This window comes from Convolutriloba macropyga, chromosome 13, assembly GCF_964194025.1.
Source record: "Convolutriloba macropyga chromosome 13, txConMacr16.3, whole genome shotgun sequence".
In the NCBI taxonomy this organism is placed as follows: domain Eukaryota; kingdom Metazoa; phylum Xenacoelomorpha; order Acoela; family Convolutidae; genus Convolutriloba; species Convolutriloba macropyga.
The window spans coordinates 44130170-44149888 of record NC_134480.1 but is presented as its reverse complement, the minus strand read 5'-3'; the positions used below and the strand labels follow the sequence as shown (position 1 = coordinate 44149888).

Sequence of the window (19719 nt, the reverse complement as noted above, 5' to 3'; positions counted from 1 at the left end):
ATCTCTGTCACTTGCAAAGATAAAGCAAGTTTAGATCGCGATTTGTGAATGGCCTTTATCATTCAAGTGGGGAGCCAAAATTGGCTTCAAAAATACTATCCAGCTTCTAGTTAGCATTGAGGGGAAGTAGTTTCACGGATCCAGCACGAGCCTTTTCATTGCCTAACTTTAGTCGAGTGTAGTCTGTTCATAAGTCAAGGCATGAAACGGTCCAACCCATTGACTAAGCTATAAGATTCGAACGGTCCAACCCATTGACTAAGCTATAAGATTCGAACGGTCCAACCCATTGACTAAGCTATAAGATCTAACCGTTTTCCCATTTGCTTATGAAGTTTATGGGGTCAAATAAAAACATTTTTCGTCAATTGAAATTGAAGCATCAAGTTTTAGTCTACCGAAGGTTCGGCAGCCAAAACCTATTTCATCTTGCTAAATTACAGCATCAATAATTTGGGGCGAGTTGAAGTCGGACCCAACGCCTAAGTTCAGTTAAAAGTTCAACTCCTAGTTGATTGAGCATGGTTATCTTCCAAGATCGTGCAAGAATCTTGCAACACTAAGCATCATCCTGCAAGATTCTTGCAAGATTCTTGCAAGATCTTGCAAGATAACCATTCTCAATCAACTAGGGGTTGAACTTTAGTCCGAAATACAAGAATCTTGTAAAATAACCGACCATCTTAAAAGACTCTTTCAAGATCACCGTCCTGCAAGAAGGACCGGAAACATGCCTTTAGCTGCTGCATGGGCCTATTTAGCTTCTTTGAAGATTACCCGGCTCGAGGTCTCACTGCTATTCAACGCAAAATTGTGTAAGATAAGCGGTGAATGCGGAAAATTTTGTAGACAAGCGGTGACTGCGGCAAAATTACATAAATCAGGCGGTGAATTCGGTAAAACAACCTTTATCGCCTAGTAGCGGTGAAACTACAAAATTTCACCGCTGAATTTAGCGATGAAATTACATAAATTAACCGCTTTGAAAAAATTGTCCAAATTATGTAATTTAAGTGGTGAATGCGATGAATTTACACAAATTCACCGCTCAACTTACTGGCGAAACAACATAAATTCGCCGCTAAGCAAACGCTTCGAATTGTCTTTTGTTCAACAAAGTTAGGATACATTTATTAAAAGATGCACGGAAAATTTACCCACGAATAATCATACATTATTTTGAAACTTTTCTTAACGGTAAATTTATGTAATTTCACCACTAGAGTAAGCGGTGAACTTACATAATTTCACCGCATTCACCAAATTTCACCGCTAAAAATTATAATTTCAGCGCTTATCTTACAAAAGTTCAACGCTTATGTTTTACATAAAGGAGAGTGTATTCGATTTAAATTCAAAACAAATATGATAGATTTTTGAGCGGAGTGGCGCAGTGGAAGCAGAAGCGTCAGACATTCAGCAGGTGAGTGGTTCGAATCCATGCGAGGACGGTAACTTGTAGTAGGCGTTGAAATGTGGCGATATTTTGTAAGTTCACTGCTTACTCTAGCGGTGAGCTTCCATAATTTCACCGCATTTCACCGCAAAAATAAGTACAAAATTTGCGGTGAAAAACTCAATTTTTGACCGCTTATGTTACATATTTTTCCAATTATTTTTAGAGAAAATGATTCCAAATATTATGTATCCTCCAAAAAAAGACAGAGGCGCTAAAAATGCTCATGTAGGGACTGTTTTGCTGTTTTAATCGACCATAGTCTGTTGATACCATGATAAAACTTTTTGGTCAAATTTGAAACTATTTATAGTTCGAGGCCTGAACCTCCGAATTGACGCAAAGCCAAAAAGTGATTGCAGCGTGGTTCAGATTGAAGAATCGAACCCCAAGAAAAATTTTCAGTCTTCTATGCTAATTAAACGCTGTAATTTCATGAATTTAAGCCAATCAATTAAACTGTTTTAATATTTCAGATGTGATCTCTCATGGGTAACCGTTTACTCTTCCGTTTACGGTAGAGATTTTATTTTTTGTTGAGTTTTTGCTCAAGAAAAGCAATCCACTACCTTTAATTCCAAGATAAAATTTTTCTCAAAAATTTATTGTCCCGAGCATTCAACAAATTGAAACAATGCCATTAGACATGGTAGACTAATAAAAAAAGTTTGGGGTTGTCCTTATTATAGCAATGCTTAGACGTCATATAAAGCATATCCCCCATCATAGTAATTATAGCATAATGTGGGCTATGTTTTCGTGGGGGCTATATTGAGAAAGACCCATTGTTTTTGGTAAAACTCATGGACGTGAGTACATTGGAAAAAATGGGTCTTTCCCATTATAGCCCCCCCCCTCCCCCAGCTTAGTGGTCAGATAACCTATAGTCCTCCAATTAAGTTAAATAGACCATAATGGGGGGCTATATTTTCATTGGGGGGGGGGGCTATGATGGGAAAGACCCGAAAGAATCTGCCACCTCCGACAAAAAAGGTTATTTTACTCGGTCCTAAAAAATAAAAAGTGCGCGTGCGTATTTCGGCAACCCGAATTCCCTCAATACAGCAACCAAGCTTCGCAGCGTCTTAGCTCTCGAGCCAAAGCAGAAAATCTTATCCAAAATGGCCGATCGACAGATGAGCGAAGAGCGAACTTCTCGCAGGAAGACAAGCGGAGGTCAACCAAGCCAAGTTACTCAAGGTCAAATGAGCCAAAGACCAAACAGCAGATATAAAATTAGCCGCGATCCATCGAGTCAAGGTCAAAATAGTCAAGGCCAAGTAAATCAACGTCCAATGAGTCAGGGTCAAATGAGTCAGGGTCAAATGAGTCAAGGTCAAATGAGTCAAGGTCAAATGAGTCAGGGGAAAATGAGTCAAAGTCAAATGAGTCAAGGTCAAATGAGTCAGGGGAAAAAGAGTCAAAGTCAAATGAGTCAAGGTCAAATGAGTCAGGGTCAAATGAGTCAAGGCCAGATAAGTCAAGGTCAAATGAGCAAAGCAGGAAAATTCAGTCAAGGTCAGTCACATCCAGGAGGGCCGGGAAGTGGTTCAGGATCAGAAAGTTATCCCAATGATGAGGGGCAAACCGAATATGGGACGAGTGCTCCAAACTTTCCCTCTCATGAGGGACCAGTAATAGAGGCAACCGATACTTGGTGGAGGGTGACATTCGACTGCGCAGGACTTGATCGGAGGGATGTTGAAGGGAAGAGGAGGAGATGTTTCCTCATTTTATTCTTCAATTTTTATCAAGGATTTGACTGACTTCAGTCCAGTTGCCACTCCTTAGTTGCCAATGCAACAGATTTTTTCAGTTGACAACCCCCCTCCCCCAGCTTCGTGAATTCATATGAGAAACTTTTCCGGGGTCTTTCACATTATAGCCCCCGCCCCCATGAAATTAGGGGTCCCCCCATTATCGTATATTTACCATGATTGGGGGGGGGGGGGCATAGGTTATCTGGCCACTAAGCTGGGGGGGGGGGGGGGTTGGGGTGGGTTATTATGGCAAAGACAATTCTGTTCCACTGGAGCCAAAGCTTAATGAACTCATATAATTCGCACCCCTTAGACGCGAATGCCTTATTTTTACATAATGGTTGATTGGATCTTTTCCGTTTGTGCCCCCCAGCTTAGTGGGTGCATATTATTTGCACCGCCAGACGCACTCGTAATAATAGTGATTTACTGTATAATTACATGTGCTCTATAAAGGGGGGTTGTATAACGTACTGGGGGTGGGGTTACAAACGGAAAAGATCCCAAAAATCTACAAGAAATGAGAGAAAACTTCCTTAAATGCCATGCCAATGTGCCCGGCTTACGGAATACAAAAGCTTGCAGAATAATGGTTGTCTATAGTGGGGGGAGGGGGTCTGATTGGGATGAATCAGTGTTTATAGTTCAGTAATTCAAAGAAGAAGGGGGTTCGTTGACCGATTGGGGGTAGGGAGATTTTAAAAAGCAAAACTGAGAAACAAACTCCTCATTAAAGTTCAAATCGGCCGTGAACAAATTGTAGTCCAGGCGAGGAAAAATGCCAAGTGGAAAAGCGATCAGACACGGGGAAAAGAGGGTGTCAGATTATCTCAAATAGTGTCTGTTCCCAGTTATGTAAGACCCTCCAGTTTGGAAGCTGACTACAAGGGCTCAGGAGACAATTTCCAAGTTGTAGTTTCTGGCTTCACGGAGCAACAATGGCGTCCACCGGCTATGGGTCCGCAAGAAGGTGAATAAAACTCTGAGGGAGGAGGGGGGACACAAGGAAAAATCCTCCCATTGTGTTAATTGCATTGACAAGATAATCAAGAGGATTTTTCCACCCCATTAAGGTAGAAATACAGTGACTCTGGTTTCTTTTCTAGACCGAAAGCCACCAGCGGTACTCGCTGTTGGGCCAATGATTTACTTTGTTTAGTCTCCTGTTTGATTACTGAGGTATGAATTACGTACGTGGGATATCAGGTCAATAAACAAGATCAAAATTTTGTTGTTTAATCTCTGGTTGTGATATTTTGAGTTTTTCTTTCCTTCGCGCTTTTGTTTTCACCAAAGATTTGATGACAGCACAGAATTAAATACCCTATTAAAACATAATATATTATAAAGTGGAACCGAATCATAGATCTTTTCCGTTTGAGCCCCCCCCCCCCCCCCCCCCAACTTATTGGGTGCATATTATTTGCACCCACAGACGCATGTGCCATACTTTTATACTTTTATATTATAACTTTCCATGAAATGACACGTGCTCTGTATTGCTCTATAATTTGGGGCGCATAACCGCGCACTCTGGCGCGCAGACGGAAATGATCCCTAAACATAATTGACTTTTTTCCAGTAAAGTAATTTGTTCACAACAAAAGTTCACAAATAAAATTTTAAAAATTATGTAGCATTAAACAGAATTTAGCCGATAACTCATCAGTAGGTCTTAGGGGTCCCAGTCAAAAGATGACGAGTATCAGTATTATGATGGGTGGTGTAAAATAAACCGCTCATTCCTTAGTTATTTGTTTTACGAAATCTATGTTATTTTGTCATTAGAACAGAGCAGAATATTGGTGAGGTTAGAGGAGCACGCAGAATACGCAGCTGTTTTGAATATCAATTTAGTGTTGTTTGATTATGGGTGCAAATATGCGTAGTAAATCAGCTTATACAAATAGTGTAAATTACCCGCCAAAGCTTGATCTGGATGTGTGGGATTAGCTCGAAGTTAGCGCATGTGCTTTCTCACCTATAAGTTTTTGAGTCATGCTGAAACCCCTCCTTTCGAGATAGGTTTCACCAAAAAGATTTTTACGCAAATGTGAGGGTTTTCTTATTCCAAGCGATTTTGTTAAAATATCTTCAGGCATGTTTTCTGTATTCAAATATGCAGTTAAAGTTTCTGGTTTTCTACCAGTTCTCGCACAAAGTGCAGTTTTATGGCAAACTGTTTAATTTTTCCATGATGCATTGAACGCTTGCTTAATGCAATACAAGCCTGATTATCGAGAATAATTTTCAGAGGTAGTTTACAGAAAATTCTTAAGTCCTCTGGTATTCCACTTAGTTGGATGGCTTCTTTACTCGCTCCAACAACTGAAGCACCATTGATGTTGCTAAAACTTTTTGGGCCTTACAACCCCAACTTATTGCTCCAGACGACTCACTTAACTTAAAACAAAAACCTAAAGTACTCCTCCTGTTATCTATGTTCCCTGCCCAATCAGCATCAGAAAAATTCAACAAATCCAGAACCTGAGTCTTTCGGAAAGTTAGTCTGATTCATTGTTCCTTTTAAGTGTCTAAGAACACGCTTGGCTGCTTTCCAGTGAACTTTTCCGGGATTTTCATCAAACGAACTTAGAACATTAGCAGCAAAACAAATAGCCGTTCTACTCGAAAAAGCTAAATAGTTAAGAAAACTTCTGGTTTGCCAATTGGCCTACAATCGTTCATTTTGAAAGCTTCCAAAAATTTTTCTATGTATTTTTTTTCTTGGCTAATTTTTAATTCCGACGAACTCCTCTCATTTTTCATTCCCTAAAACCACCTCAAATCTGAATGCTCACTAGTTTTAAATTTCTTAAAAACTTCAGCGTGAAACTGATCACAAAAATTTTCAGAAATGCCACAAACTATTAAGTCATCTACCCACAAGCAAAAAAAACCGATTATTTTTTCATCCTGCTAGTTTATAAACTATCATTTGTCTTGAAATGAGTTAACAAAACTTAATGTAATCAAGAAAACCTTCAAAGTCAAAAAACAATTTCTTCCTGATTGTTTGAAACCATACAAGCTCTTTTTCTATTTACAAACAAACAGTTTTCCATTTTCATCCAAAAGTTTAAAACCTTTAGGTTGTTTAATGACTACATCTTTTTCAATCGGAGCTTTTAGGTAGGCAGTTTTTCTGTCCATTTATTTTAATTGATAATCGTTAGAATTAGCCAGAGACATCAAACTTCGAATTGTTGAAAGTCTAGCTGTAGGCAAGTATGTTTCAAAAAAAACTTTTCCAAAATTTTGGCTAAAACCTTTTGCAACAAAATGAGCATAATAGTGACATATATCACCATCAGGACCGAATTTCAAATCAGAATGCCATCTATTTGCTAGTGGTTCTTCATCACTTTTCAACAAGGACCAAACATTGTTTTCAACCAAGAGTTGTACTCATTTTTCATTGCTTCAAACCGATTTGAATTTTGCAAAGACTCATCAACATTTTTTGGAAGCAGAGGATCGATAGCAAGTTGACTCAAAAAAGAAACTTCAATTGAATCGTTATCAATGTCTTCAACTAATTTTTGTGATTTCTTTTGTTTTAAGTAAAATACTTTTAATTAAATCTTACGTTTCGTGACTTTCGGATTTTGAGTTCTTCTTTTTCGTCTTCAAACCCAATCAAATAGCACTAAATATTATCAGAATTTCCCAGAAAAGTTCCCTTTTTTGAGGTTTGATCTAATTTTTTACAAAATGGTTTTCAAATATGCATAAATTCCACAAAACCAAAAAGTTTGACGGACTATAACTTAGGTTTTTCATTGTACATAATTTCAAAAGGTGTTTTCTCAAAGAGTTGAATGCAACAGCTTGTTTTTGACTTGAAAAGTCATCATTAAAGATTACGCCCAATTTTTTTTTCAAAGCCAATGTGTCTAAAAAACAGCAAGCCATAGCAACAGAAGTTCCCTAAATTCTTTCAAATTTTCTATTTTTTGTCGAGTATTTGGAGCAGAGTTTTCAAAATGAATTCCTTGGTTCCTACAATATCGCTTCAGTTCATTTGAAATGTTTTCATTACCTCCATCAGAAACTAAATTTCCTGGTTTTCCAACATCAGCACAAAACAGTTTAATGTTATCCAAGACCTCGTCTCCTGTTTTCTTGAAGTAAACTTTTGAGAAACGACTGAAACTATTTACAAATGGCATAACAGCGGCCATCTACAGCTTCAGGAAAAGTTTTTCTTGAGTCATCTGTATGCACAAAGTCCAAAATTTCTTTCGCTCTTGTCATGCAATCTTTGGGAACAGGCAGCTTTTTCGACCTAATTAAATCCAAAACATCACAAAACAAACAATTTTTCAATCACCTCTTTTCATACCCTCGACAAATTTTGGCAGACGTTTCAAATCAGTAAAATTGTTATGTCCCATCTTTGCATGCCACATTTGTAAACTGTCAACAATTCTCATTAGAACAAGGAGAAGTTTTCCACACAAACAATCCAATTTCAACTTCAAAAGGAAACGAGACTTTATTTTAAAAAAATTAAGGTTTTCACCGAAAGAAACATCAACAACCGTTTCTCTAAGTTTTGAGACAGAAATAAAGTTTTTCGAGCCACCAGGTACGAATAAAGTAACTTTTAATTTTTTTTCAATTTTTCATTGCTATTTTCAGCGGAAAACTCAACATCCCCTTTTCCTAAATTTTCTGAGTGCGTTTTGCTGGCATTGTGAATTATGCCAACAAAAATTTTCATCCAGGTTAGCAAAGGTACATTTATCTTTAATCATGAAGTTTGTTGTGCCAGAGTCAATGATAAAAACTTGATATTCAAAACAATTCTTACTCGAGAAAAAGCTAAAATTTTCCTCTTCTTGTTCTTCCGTAACAAAATTTTGACTTTCTTTCGAATTTTTTTTGTGTTCGTTTTTCATTGCGTGGGATTCAAATTTTGTTGTCAGTGAAGCAATTTTTGGCAATATGTCCAACTTTTTTGCACTTATAATAAGATATTGTTGAATTAGGTTTCTCTTTCTTAGGTTCCGATCGTTGTGCCCGACAAAATTTTGCAATATGCCCCTTTTGTGACAATTAAAACAAGTTCGATCATTGGTAAAGAAAACGGATTTTGATTTCTCTGTGTTTCTGTCGTTGCGTTTCTCACTTTCAAAATTTATCAAATCACGTTTATTTTTATCCAAGGTTTTATCATGACCATATTTTAACAGAGTACGAAAACTTTCGAATTCACGAAGAAGTCCCTTCAAAAGTATCAAAACAAACATGTTTACACCTATTGACTCATCAGCTTCGGAAAGGTTTAACTGCATGTCCTCGGCTCTTGTAATTTAGACTACTATGCTTTCGTTATTGTATTTTCATACCAAATGGACATCTGCTTTTCGTCAAAAATCTCAAAAATCACTTTTCTCTTTTTATCGGCCGCATCAATTTGCTCCTGTGAAGGTCGTCTCATCACCGTAGGTATTAACTCCCTATATCCTACAGTGCCGTCAATAATTTTATTCAATTTCAAAACAAACATTCGTGCCTCTAACTGTTCGGAAAAATAGACATAGTCTTCTTCTTTACCACTAAAGAAAAGCTTATCAATTATTTTGCTATTCATTTTTAAAATGGGATCTACTATAGTGCGTTAAGAAAAAATTTGAAAAGAAACTTAAACGTTCAACAAAATAAAAAAAGTTCTAAAATTAAATCTATGCGTACAATCTATCGAACAAACATCTTAAACCACTAAATTAAAGAACAACAAACAGTTCTTTCCTTTTCTTGACCTTAACAAGTTTTCTTTTTTCCTTTCAACAAAATTAATTTTATCATAATTTAAAAAGCAACAATATTTAAGGTTCCGGAAAAACACGAAATTATAACGGTCTTTTAAAAGTAAAACTATTGACCAACAGACAGTCCTTATTTATGAAACCTTTCAATCTTTACTTAAAACTTTTTAATAACAAAGCAGAGTCTGCAAAAATTCGTCGCTATACAAAGTAAAATTTTTTTGAAAGCAGTGCTTTTCAAAAGCTAAAGGAGAAATTCTGTCTATTTAGTATAAAAGATGGCCCATTTTGTTTGAGAATGTAGTATCTTTGACAAAGTTGGATTGAACATTGACCAATATAGCCACTGATTCCCCCACTGTGACCAAGCACGATGAGGACGGATCCTCAAGATAATTTTTCAACCACTAGCTTAAACATTTCTTTTACGGATGGGCCAACTTGTGCCAAAATTCTTCAAGCAAGCTTTCTATGCATCATGTTTACTATGCTATTGCTATATTTAATCATATTGCAGGTTTTCATATGTTTCGAAGATTGTTCACAATGTTACATGCCCTGCAGAGACTCTGATCAAAATCGCTTTACAAATTCAATATGTTTTACAGATCGATTTACACCTTTTAATAAACGGTCTCTTTTAATTGACCCTTTTTTGTTTCACTTCACCGCTTTTTTTGTTAAATCACGAGTGGTTTTCACACACCCGTAATCAAGCTTTGATGAGCGCTGGAATCTTCAACTAATTTTTGTGTTTTCTTTTGTTTTAAGTAAAATATTTTAAATTAAGTCTTACGTTTCGTGACTTTCGGATTTTGAGTTCTTCTTTTTCGTCTTCAAACCCAATCAAATAGCATTAAATATTATCAGAATTTCCCAGAAAAGTTCCCTTTTTTGAGGTTTGATCTAATTTTTTACGAAATGGTTTTCAAATATGCATAAATTCCACAAAACCAAAAAGTTTGACGGACTATAACTTAGGTTTTTCATTGTACATAGTTTCAAAAGGTGTTTTCTCAAAGAGTTGAATGCAACAGCTTGTTTTTGACTTGAAAAGCCATCATTAAAGATTACGTCCCATTTTTTTTTCAAAGCCAGTGTGTCTAAAAAACAGCAAGCCATAGCAACAGAAGTTCCCTAAATTCTTTCAAATTTTCTATTTTTTGTCGAGTATTTGGAGCAGAGTTTTCAAAATGAATTCCTTGGTTCCTATAATATCGCTTCAGTTCATTTGAAATGTTTTCATTACCTCCATCAGAAACTAAATTTCCTGGTTTTCCAACATCAGCACAAAACAGTTTAATGTTATCCAAGACCTCGTCTCCTGTTTTCTTGAAGTAAACTTTTGAGAAACGACTGAAACTATTTACAAATGGCATAACAGCGGCCATCTACAGCTTCAGGAAAAGTTTTTCTTGAGACATCTGTATGCACAAAGTCCAAAATTTCTTTCGCTCTTGTCATGCAATCTTTGGGAACAGGCAGCTTTTTCGACCTAATTAAATCCAAAACATCACAAAACAAACAATTTTTCAATCACCTCTTTTCATACCCTCGACAAATTTTGGCAGACGTTTCAAATCAGTAATATTGTTATGTCCCATCTTTGCATGCCACATTTGTAAACTGTCAACATTAAAGCAATTCTCATTAGAACAAGGAGAAGTTTTCCACACAAACAATCCAATTTCAACTTCAAAAGGAAACGAGACTTTATTTTAAAAAAATTAAGGTTTTCACCGAAAGAAACATCAACAACCGTTTCTCTAAGTTTTGAGACAGAAATAAGGTTTTTCGAGCCACCAGGTACGAATAAAGTAACTTTTAATTTTTTTTTTCAATTTTTCATTGCTATTTTCAGCGGAAAACTCAACATCCCCTTTTCCTAAATTTTCTGAGTGCGTTTTGCTGGCATTGTGAATTATGCCAAAAAAATTTTCATCCAGGTTAGCAAAGGTACATTTATCTTTAATCATGAAGTTTGTTGTGCCAGAGTCAATGATAAAGCTTGATATTCAAAACAATTCTTACTCGAGAAAAACCTAAAACTTTCCTCTTCTTGTTCTTCCGTAACAAAATTTTGACTTTCTTTCGAATTTTTTTTTGTGTTGGTTTTTCATTGCGTGGGATTCAAATTTTGTTGTTAGTGAAGCAATTTTTGGCAATATGTCCAACTTTTTTGCACTTATAATAAGATATTGTTGAATTAGGTTTCTCTTTCTTAGGTTCCGATCGTTGTGCCCGACAAAATTTTGCAATATGCCCCTTTTCGTGACAATTAAAACAAGTTCGATCATTGGTAAAGAAAACGGATTTTGATTTCTCTGTGTTTCTGTCGTTGCGTTTCTCACTTTCAAAATTTATCAAATCACGTTTATTTTTATCCAAGGTTTTATCATGACCATATTTTAACAGAGTACGAAAACTTTCGAATTCACGAAGAAGTCCCTTCAAAAGTATCAAAACAAACATTTTTACACCTATTGACTCATCAGCTTCGGAAAGGTTTAACTGCATGTCCTCGGCTCTTGTAATTTAGACTACTATGCTTTCGTTATTGTATTTTCTCAAATTTGTTAAATCAGATATTAGTTTTTGTAAACGAGGCCTCTCAAATTTTTTAAACCTCTTACACAACACGCTCCAAGCTTCAGATCCTTTTCCCCTATATTCTCGCAAAAATAAACCTGACTTCTTGTCGGGGCACTGAACAAGTTCATACCAAATGGACATCTGCTTTTCGTCAAAAATCTCAATAATCACTTTTCTCTTTTTATCGGCCGCATCAATTTGCTCCTGTGAAGGTCGTCTCATCACCGTAGGTATTAACTCCCTATATCCTACAGTGCCGTCAATAATTTTATTCAATTTCAAAACAAACATTCGTGCCTCTAACTGTTCGGAAAAATAGACATAGTCTTCTTCTTTACCACTAAAGAAAAGCTTATCAATTATTTTGCTATTCATTTTTAAAATGGGATCTACTATAGTGCGTTAAGAAAAAATTTGAAAAGAAACTTAAACGTTCAACAAAATAAAAAAAGTTCTAAAATTAAATCTATGCGTACAATCTATCGAACAAACATCTTAAACCACTAAATTAAAGAACAACAAACAGTTCTTTCCTTTTCTTGAACTTAACAAGTTTTCGTTTTTCCTTTCAACAAAATTAATTTTATCATAATTTAAAAAGCAACAATATTTAAGGTTCCGGAAAAACACGAAATTATAACGGTCTTTTAAAAGTAAAACTATTGACCAACAGACAGTCTTTATTTATGAAACCTTTCAATCTTTACTTAAAACTTTTTAATAACAAAGCAGAGTCTGCAAAAATTCGTCGCTATACAAAGTAAAATTTTTTTGAAAGCAGTGCTTTTCAAAAGCTAAAGGAGAAATTCTGTCTATTTAGTATAAAAGATGGCCCATTTTGTTTGAGAATGTAGTATCTTTGACAAAGTTGGAGTGAACATTGACCAATATAGCCACTGACTCCCCCACTGTGACCAAGCACGATGAGGACGGATCCTCAAGATAATTTTTCAACCACTAGCTTAAACATTTCTTTTACGGATGGGCCAACTTGTGCCAAAATTCTTCAAGCAAGCTTTCTATGCATCATGTTTACTATGCTATTGCTATATTTAATCATATTGCAGGTTTTCATATGTTTCGAAGATTGTTCACAATGTTACATGCCCTGCAGAGACTCTGATCAAAATCGCTTTACAAATTCAATATGTTTTACAGATCGATTTACGCGATCAAAATCGCTTTACAAATTCAATATGTTTTACAGATCGATTTACGCCTTTTAATAAACGGTCTCTTTTAATTGACCCTTTTTTGTTTCACTTCATCGCTTTTTCTGTTAAATCACGAGTGGTTTTCACACAACCGTAATCAAGCTTTGATGAGCGCTGGAATCTTTAACATTATTAGTATCAAGCAGAAATTTAATTCACTAAATCAACAATTTCAGAGTTTGACTCTCTCTTTCTCTCTCTCACTGTCTTCTCTCTCTCTCTCTCTCTTTCTCTCTCTTTCTCTCTCTCTCTCTATCTTTCTCTCTCTCTCTCTCTCTCTCTTTCTGTGTCTTTATCGTTCATTCTCTCTCTCTCTCTCCTTTTCTCCCTGTCTTCGACACTCTCTTTTGACCAGGACACCCTCTCTTTCTTTGTCCATCTTTGTCACTCAAGGAGGTCACCCTTCTCTTGTCTTCTCTCATTTGTCAGTTTTCTGGGCCCATAACCTATTGGTGAGGTTAGAAGGGCACGTAGAATACGCAGCTGTTTTGAATATCAATTTTGTGTTGCTTGATTATGGGTGGCAATTGTACGTAGTAAATCAGCTTATGTAAATAGTGTATATTACCCTGGATATGATCTGGATATGTAAAATTATCGCGAAGTTAGCGCTTGTGCTTTCTCACTTTTAACTTTCGGAGTCATGCTGAAACAGAAATTTCCACGTTGTCAACAGAAAATTTTCCATTAAACTGGATAGAAGTCGCTTGGTCGCTTAAGTTTTTTTTGCATTCATCTGTTGCAATTCTAAAATGAATTAAGGTTAATATTTGAAAATGAAGTTAAATAGTTTTTGGATTCTCAATTTCACCCGTTTCCGACTTAGGCCGCTGTTTTTAGTTGCTTTGATTATTTTGCTCGAATTTTATCAAGTTTTTCCCCCTAGTTTCTAGCTTCTAATTTTTTACCCGGACCAATGTCATAGTAAATAAGTACAGATTCATCATACTCCAATAGTAAATCCTTAAATCAGTACCGAATCATAGTGTCCCAAGGCTAAAGTTACCTTGCATTATGTTCACACTAAACGCAAAAACAGTTTTTTGATGAAACTATCGTGAACATAAGAGACGTAGATTTTTTTCAATGATCATATTAAAATCAAAGAAGTTTTAAAAATTTCGAAAATCAGTTAAAGTTTTTCATGACGTCCTGGAAGGATGAAATAGCGCATCCTCCCGAGATCATAGTAACATAGTAAATCAGCGCTGAATCATTGTATTTCTCAGTCTGTTTTTTACTACAATCAAATAATGATCATGTCACCTTTTATACTGTTCAGACAAAAAATCACATTACAAAACCGGCTCTCTGAAAACACTCTGACCAGTCTAAAATCCAATTATTCGTTTATCATGCTCAGTCATAAAAACATTCTGTGAACGTTCTGGAGTGCGATTTCCAGAGTGCGAAAAAATTTGAAAGAAAGTAGAGAAGCTTCGATAAAATACCAGGAGGCACACAACAATCAATTGTATAATTCTTTATTAAAAAAGAGCTTGACTATCATTAAGTCAAATAAGAACTATTATTACTATTGCCAGTTTGACACAGTTTGTCCGAGGTTGGTCACAGTTTGTCCGAGTTTGTCACAGTTTGTCGCAAAATACAAGCCCAGCTGCTTGCTATAATTACTCTCGAAATACAAGCCCAGCAGTTTGTAACTGACTCAGCAAACTCGACTAAACCATCCAGACCATCTGGTTGCTATAACTTAGGTCGTAGACAGCTTCCTGAAGTTTCTTGAAACTTCACTTCGATGTCGACCACAGACTCTGCTGACTGTGGAATGTCCCTGAAACACTGCCAGTTAGCCATCCAACATCCAGGTACTCGAATTTCATCATTTTGAAAGTGTCAGAACTAAAACAACGAGGAGGAGAGAACAAAGAAGAGAGAGAGAGAGAGAGAGAGAGAGAGAGAGAGAGAGAGAGTGAAAAATAGGGGGAGCAAGAACGGGGGAGGGGAGGAATACAAGGAGACGGAGAGGGAGAGAAAGAGAGGGGATATAAAGAGAGGGACGAGGAGAGAGAGAGAGAGAGAGAGAGAGAGAGAGAGAGAGAGAGAAAGAGAGGAGAGGCGAGAGATAGGGGGATGGAACGAGGGGGGAGATAAGCAGAGGGAGAGAGAGAGAGGGAGGGAGCGAGAGAGAGAGAAAGAGGGAAGGAGTGAGAGGGGAGAGAGAGAGAGAGAGGGAGATTGAGAGAGAGAGAGAGGGAGAGTAAGAGAGAGAGAGAGGGAGAGGGAGAGAGAGAGAGAGAGAGAGAGAGGGATGGAGAGAGAGAGGGATGAGAGAGAGAGAGAGAGAGAGAGAGAGAGAGAGAGAGAGAGAGAGAGAGAGAGAGAGAGAGAGAGAGAGAGAGAGAGAGAGAGGAGAGAGAGGGTTGAGAGAAGAGAGGAGAGGAGAGAGAGAGAGAGAGAGAGAGAGAGAGAGAGGTGAAGCCAGTTGTAAAAAGAGTTGCGAAGCCAATTGTGTGAAGACTTGTGTGACACCTTCTAGCTAGTTGCGTGCAGCCAGTTATTTGAGTTGTGTGACGTCATCTATCTGCCTGTAGCCTGCGACACTCCAGCCGTCGGCTGATGAGGACACTGCTTGACCGGGAAATTCCTCATACTTCAGAACGAAGGGAAAAATACCTCTGCGCGTTCCTAAAACTAAGACATTTAGACAAACTCCATTACAATCCGAAACAAAAGCCATAATAATCTGCAATTTTAGTCCAAATTTGTCAGTTTCCAGTTTCCCGGCGGGTTTTTTCTGGTCTCGGCGTGTTTTTACTGGTTTTGGCGGGTTTTTTTTGCCAATCATAATACGTTTCTTGCAACGTTTTAAGATTGTAAGTCATCGTCATGCTCAAAAAGTGGATCGCCCAAAATTTCAATTTTTTTTTGAAATTTTCACAATTTTTCATGATTTTCGCTATGAACATCATGGGAGTCAAAACCAAGGATGTACAGTCTATTTTCAGAAAAAAGTATCTATACGAATAGACTGCACATAATGAGGTAGCAACATACTCTTAGGATACACTGAAACAGTACTGGGCCGACGATATACAATTGGAATACAATGTTTCAGTACTGATTTACTATGGGACTAGGGTCCGGGTTAACATTGAACCATTGTCAAATTAGCAGCTGAAATTAGCAGCTGATCGAGGAGAACAAGAAGAATCACAGAATTAACTTCGAGACGTTCCAAATTAGAGACAATTGAATTATCAACGGAACTAGATGAAATGATCAGTGAACTTAGCAGATGTTCGATGAGATTGAAGAGAATTAAAGAATTAACAATGAGACGTTCCTCAAAGACGAAACGAAGAGATTCCTTGAAAACCCAATTGCAGCTGAGCATGTTGAATGGGTTCAAATAGTTCTGCAAATTCTCGTTCGATCTCTCTCAGATCTCTCGAACTCATGTGATGAATATGAAGCAGTGTCGCATCCAAAATCTTGGCAGTTGGTGAAGTCTCGCTCACAGATGGGCAAATGGGTGATGGTGGAATATGCTCAAATGCCTAAACTGAGGACAAATTCCAGTTCAGGGCACTTGTGTTGGAAAAGGAAAACGAGTTTTCTAATTCTTGCTCTTATTCTACTACGTGACAGTTGCCAATGTATTTGTGTACTTGCCAGTTTTACATGCAAGTATGAAGTTCCAGCTTCCTCTGTCTCTCCTACCAGACCTTGAAATAAAAGGAAGAATTTTTGAAGTCTGAACTTGTCGATATGGTATTAGTGAAAATTTGAGTGCATACTGTGTCTGAACTGTATAAAACTAACAGTTGTTTCTCGTAATAGTTTTATGTGCATTTTTTAAATTAAAAAATTGAAAGAATGTTGCTGAATTTTTTGAATTGCATGTCGCATTTTTTCCCAAGTCCTAAATGATAGCTTTTTTTCGTTCGGTTCAGTTAAAAAAAAACAGAAAAAAAAGTAATAATGTCCATGATAAATACAGAACTGAAATTATGATTCACTGCTGAAATATCACGAAACTCAGGTCTGGATAAGCAGCTCATAATTACTTCGTTCAGAATGTCTTTCTCATTAAAGCCCCACACAATAATATAGCCACCCCATTATGGTATAGGGGGCTATAGGTTATCTGACCACTAATCTGGGGGGGGGGGGGGGGGGCTATAAAAAACCCGTTACATTGATGGAATAAATATGGATTTTCATTCCAGGCGAGTCGACACTGACTATGGCTAATTAAAGTTAATTTGGGCATTTTTTTACTCTAATGGCAAAAGAATGCTTTTTGTTGCTTGCTCCATAAACTAGAAGACCATAACACAAGATTGGCCGGACAAACATCTTGTATGTAGCTAAAAAGTGTTTTATTACAATTAGTGTGCACATAGCATGAACCTATTGCCCCCATCTGCTCAGCTTTGTGGTCATATAATGGAAACCCCCTCCCCGCACATGTCAAAATGGTGGGGCATTGTTTTCTGTGACTGAATTAAAAATGGGATAGATTTTTAAGGAAACCCGCAGCGAACGAGATGGAGTTCTGAAGGATTGGAATCCAGGCCGGGATATGCTTTGGATAGTGCAAGTAACCGGGATGGAAGCAGGGGAAGTACTGGCAGAGGATCCGCCCCTGTTCTCTATTCCCAAGAAGGTAGTCACAGCTGTATCACCCTAATGTATCCCCCCAGCACTCTTTTGTTCTCGATATACCACATTTCTGTTTAAAGAAAACCACGTACGACAGCGGGAAAACGTTGGCCCACTAAAAGGTGTATACAGGATAGATCCGAAAAGGTTCCTTAAAAGCTTTTTATTAAATAAATTTTGATCTTTTAAGCGCAAGAGCAATTTGATATGATGCGTCTTCGCAGAACAGCTTTTTTTCAAATATGGGTGCTTTTCAATGCACTATTAGCATTTCTGACATGTAAAATTAGGATAAAGTTGCAAATAGTGGCTTTTTGCAAAGCTTTTTCAAAAAATGTAGACTTAAATAAGGTAAAAACACAATATCTATCTAATTCTAGGTCCGCCAGGACAAGCAGGTTCTGAAGCAACACAGCAAAACTGGGCAGGGAGTAGAGTGCAGGACAGAAGTGACGTCACACCTCTACCTTCCGTCAGAAACTCAGCTGTAACCGGTGTGTCAAGGGTCTCAGGGTCTCGTGGCAGTAATCGAAGCTCCAGAAAGTCTGGAAACAGCGCGAGAGGGATGAGTGGAGTCTCCAGGGATTTTTTGTTTTGTCATCCAAAATCAGAGGTTTCTTAGAAGTAGAACTCAGGGTATCTTTTGCGTGATTTGTTGAAAATTTGAAGAAATTTACCCAATGTTCAGATATCGAATTTTGTAAAATTTGTTTGACCAAACTGATAAATCAAAGGAGCATGATTGGTAAAAAAAATGGGATAAAAAGACAGCACTGGATTAAACTTGCTTATGAACAGAATAATAGAGCCAGGCAAATTTGATTTCAATCAAAATTTTCGGAGCTTCAAAGACAAGTTTGAACAATTAACTTATTTTGGTGTAAGTATATTATAGTGTCTCAACTTCTAGCCTTTTTGACTAGGAATTGGACCAAAACTATAACGATAAGAAAAATCTTAGATAAGAAAGAAATCTTAGTTGTTTTCAAGTGAATACGTGAGCTGGAAATAAAAAGTTACCGGGTAGCAAAACAATAAAAAAACGAGCTAACCTTAGGACCCCTACAGGAAGAGGACTCAGAGTTCGAAGATCACGATCATCAAGATCGCCGGGATCGAGATCTTCAAGATCAGCAGGTTCAAGATCTTCCAGATCACCAGGATCAGGATCTCCTGGATTGACAGACGAAGAGCCACCGGTTAGAATGTCAGAGTCAAACATGTCTCGGAATCGGCAGAGCAGAGCCGGATCTGGAATGTCGGGTTACCGAGGTGCCTCAGAACCAAGCAGATCTCAAGGTCCAAGGATGTCTGGGAATCAGTCTATGAATGCCGTTAACACAGTGGCACCCAGGAGATCCAGAATGACGGCCGGATCTGAAATTGATTCACGAACAGACTATTCCAGATCCAGACGATAAAAGAGTTGGATTCCACATCTTTTTCTCAACTGACAGTTTGGACTTCGTCAATGAAACAATGTGAAACTAACCCTAATTAGAAGAGACTTTGCTTTGAGTTAAACAAACTTTGATCATCCTGCATCTAATTTTTTATAGAGCAAGTTGTCTTAAAAAGTCGGCACTCTTGTACGCCTCTTGCGAGTTTCTTTCCAGATAACAGTCTTACAAGATTGTGAGCGTTTTCGTACGAACCGTCCTTCGTAAGAAATCTGCAGGATCTTAGAAAAAAGCCATTGGAATCCAACGAGGACTGCCTGACGCCTAGTGGAATGAGACAGGCATGAGTAAAGAATTCTTAGTCGAATCCCAATTTAGTTACAAGGTAGGAAACTCTTTAAGGTCATGTCTGCTCGATAATTCGCTCTGTTGAAAATAGGGTGGAAAAGTCTCACCGCAAACCGAACTTGTTTAAAAGTAAAAGAAAGCTTGATTGTTTCTGAAATCCTCAGCACCAAACTTTTCTAACTGATTTTGGAAAGCAAACTTTTGTGTAAATAAGGAGACGATATTTTCACAAATAGAGATCTTTTCCCAGAACGAAGTGCGCAAATCAAACTAGCCCTTATCAAACTGACTTGGGTCACGCAAGGGGATCAACCGCGACCACTTCAGAGAGTCTGGCAGCTCTACCTAGGGTCTGGATTGTCTGGTCAGGAACCAATTCAGAGTATACTCGGTCTCGTTAGGGCACCATCCACGGCCTGATCAGTCTGATCAAGACTGCAAACGGAATCTGGTTAGTGATATGAAAGGCTGGTCTAGAGTCAGGATATTTTTGGCTGGTCTAGAGTCCTGTAAGCCAAAACATAGCCGGCAGATTGCCGGAAAATA

The 19719-nt window shown here is 37.5% G+C and overlaps 1 protein-coding gene across 1 annotated transcript; it reads left to right on the top strand.

The window, feature by feature from the left end:
- The first annotated feature begins 2493 nt into the window (after nt 1-2493).
- Nucleotides 2494-18962, top strand: LOC142351777 (uncharacterized). The gene is made up of 5 exons (XM_075403940.1): nt 2494-3163; nt 3953-4186; nt 17292-17429; nt 17806-18008; nt 18484-18962. Exons 1-5 carry the CDS (start codon nt 2578-2580, stop codon nt 18844-18846), a joined length of 1524 nt encoding a protein of 507 aa, XP_075260055.1. The 5' UTR covers nt 2494-2577; the 3' UTR covers nt 18847-18962.
- The last annotated feature ends 757 nt before the right edge of the window (nt 18963-19719 follow it).

Excerpts from the sequence above, each read along its gene's own strand:
- LOC142351777 (XM_075403940.1), top strand. The coding sequence starts at position 2,578 with ATGGCCGATCGACAGATGAGCGAAGAGCGAACTTCTCGCAGGAAGACA. Across the intron at positions 3,164-3,952 it reads TGATCGGAGGGATGTTGAAG|TTCAAATCGGCCGTGAACAA; the intron begins GGAAGAGGAGGA and ends TCCTCATTAAAG. Across the intron at positions 18,009-18,483 it reads GGATGAGTGGAGTCTCCAGG|ACCCCTACAGGAAGAGGACT; the intron begins GATTTTTTGTTT and ends GCTAACCTTAGG.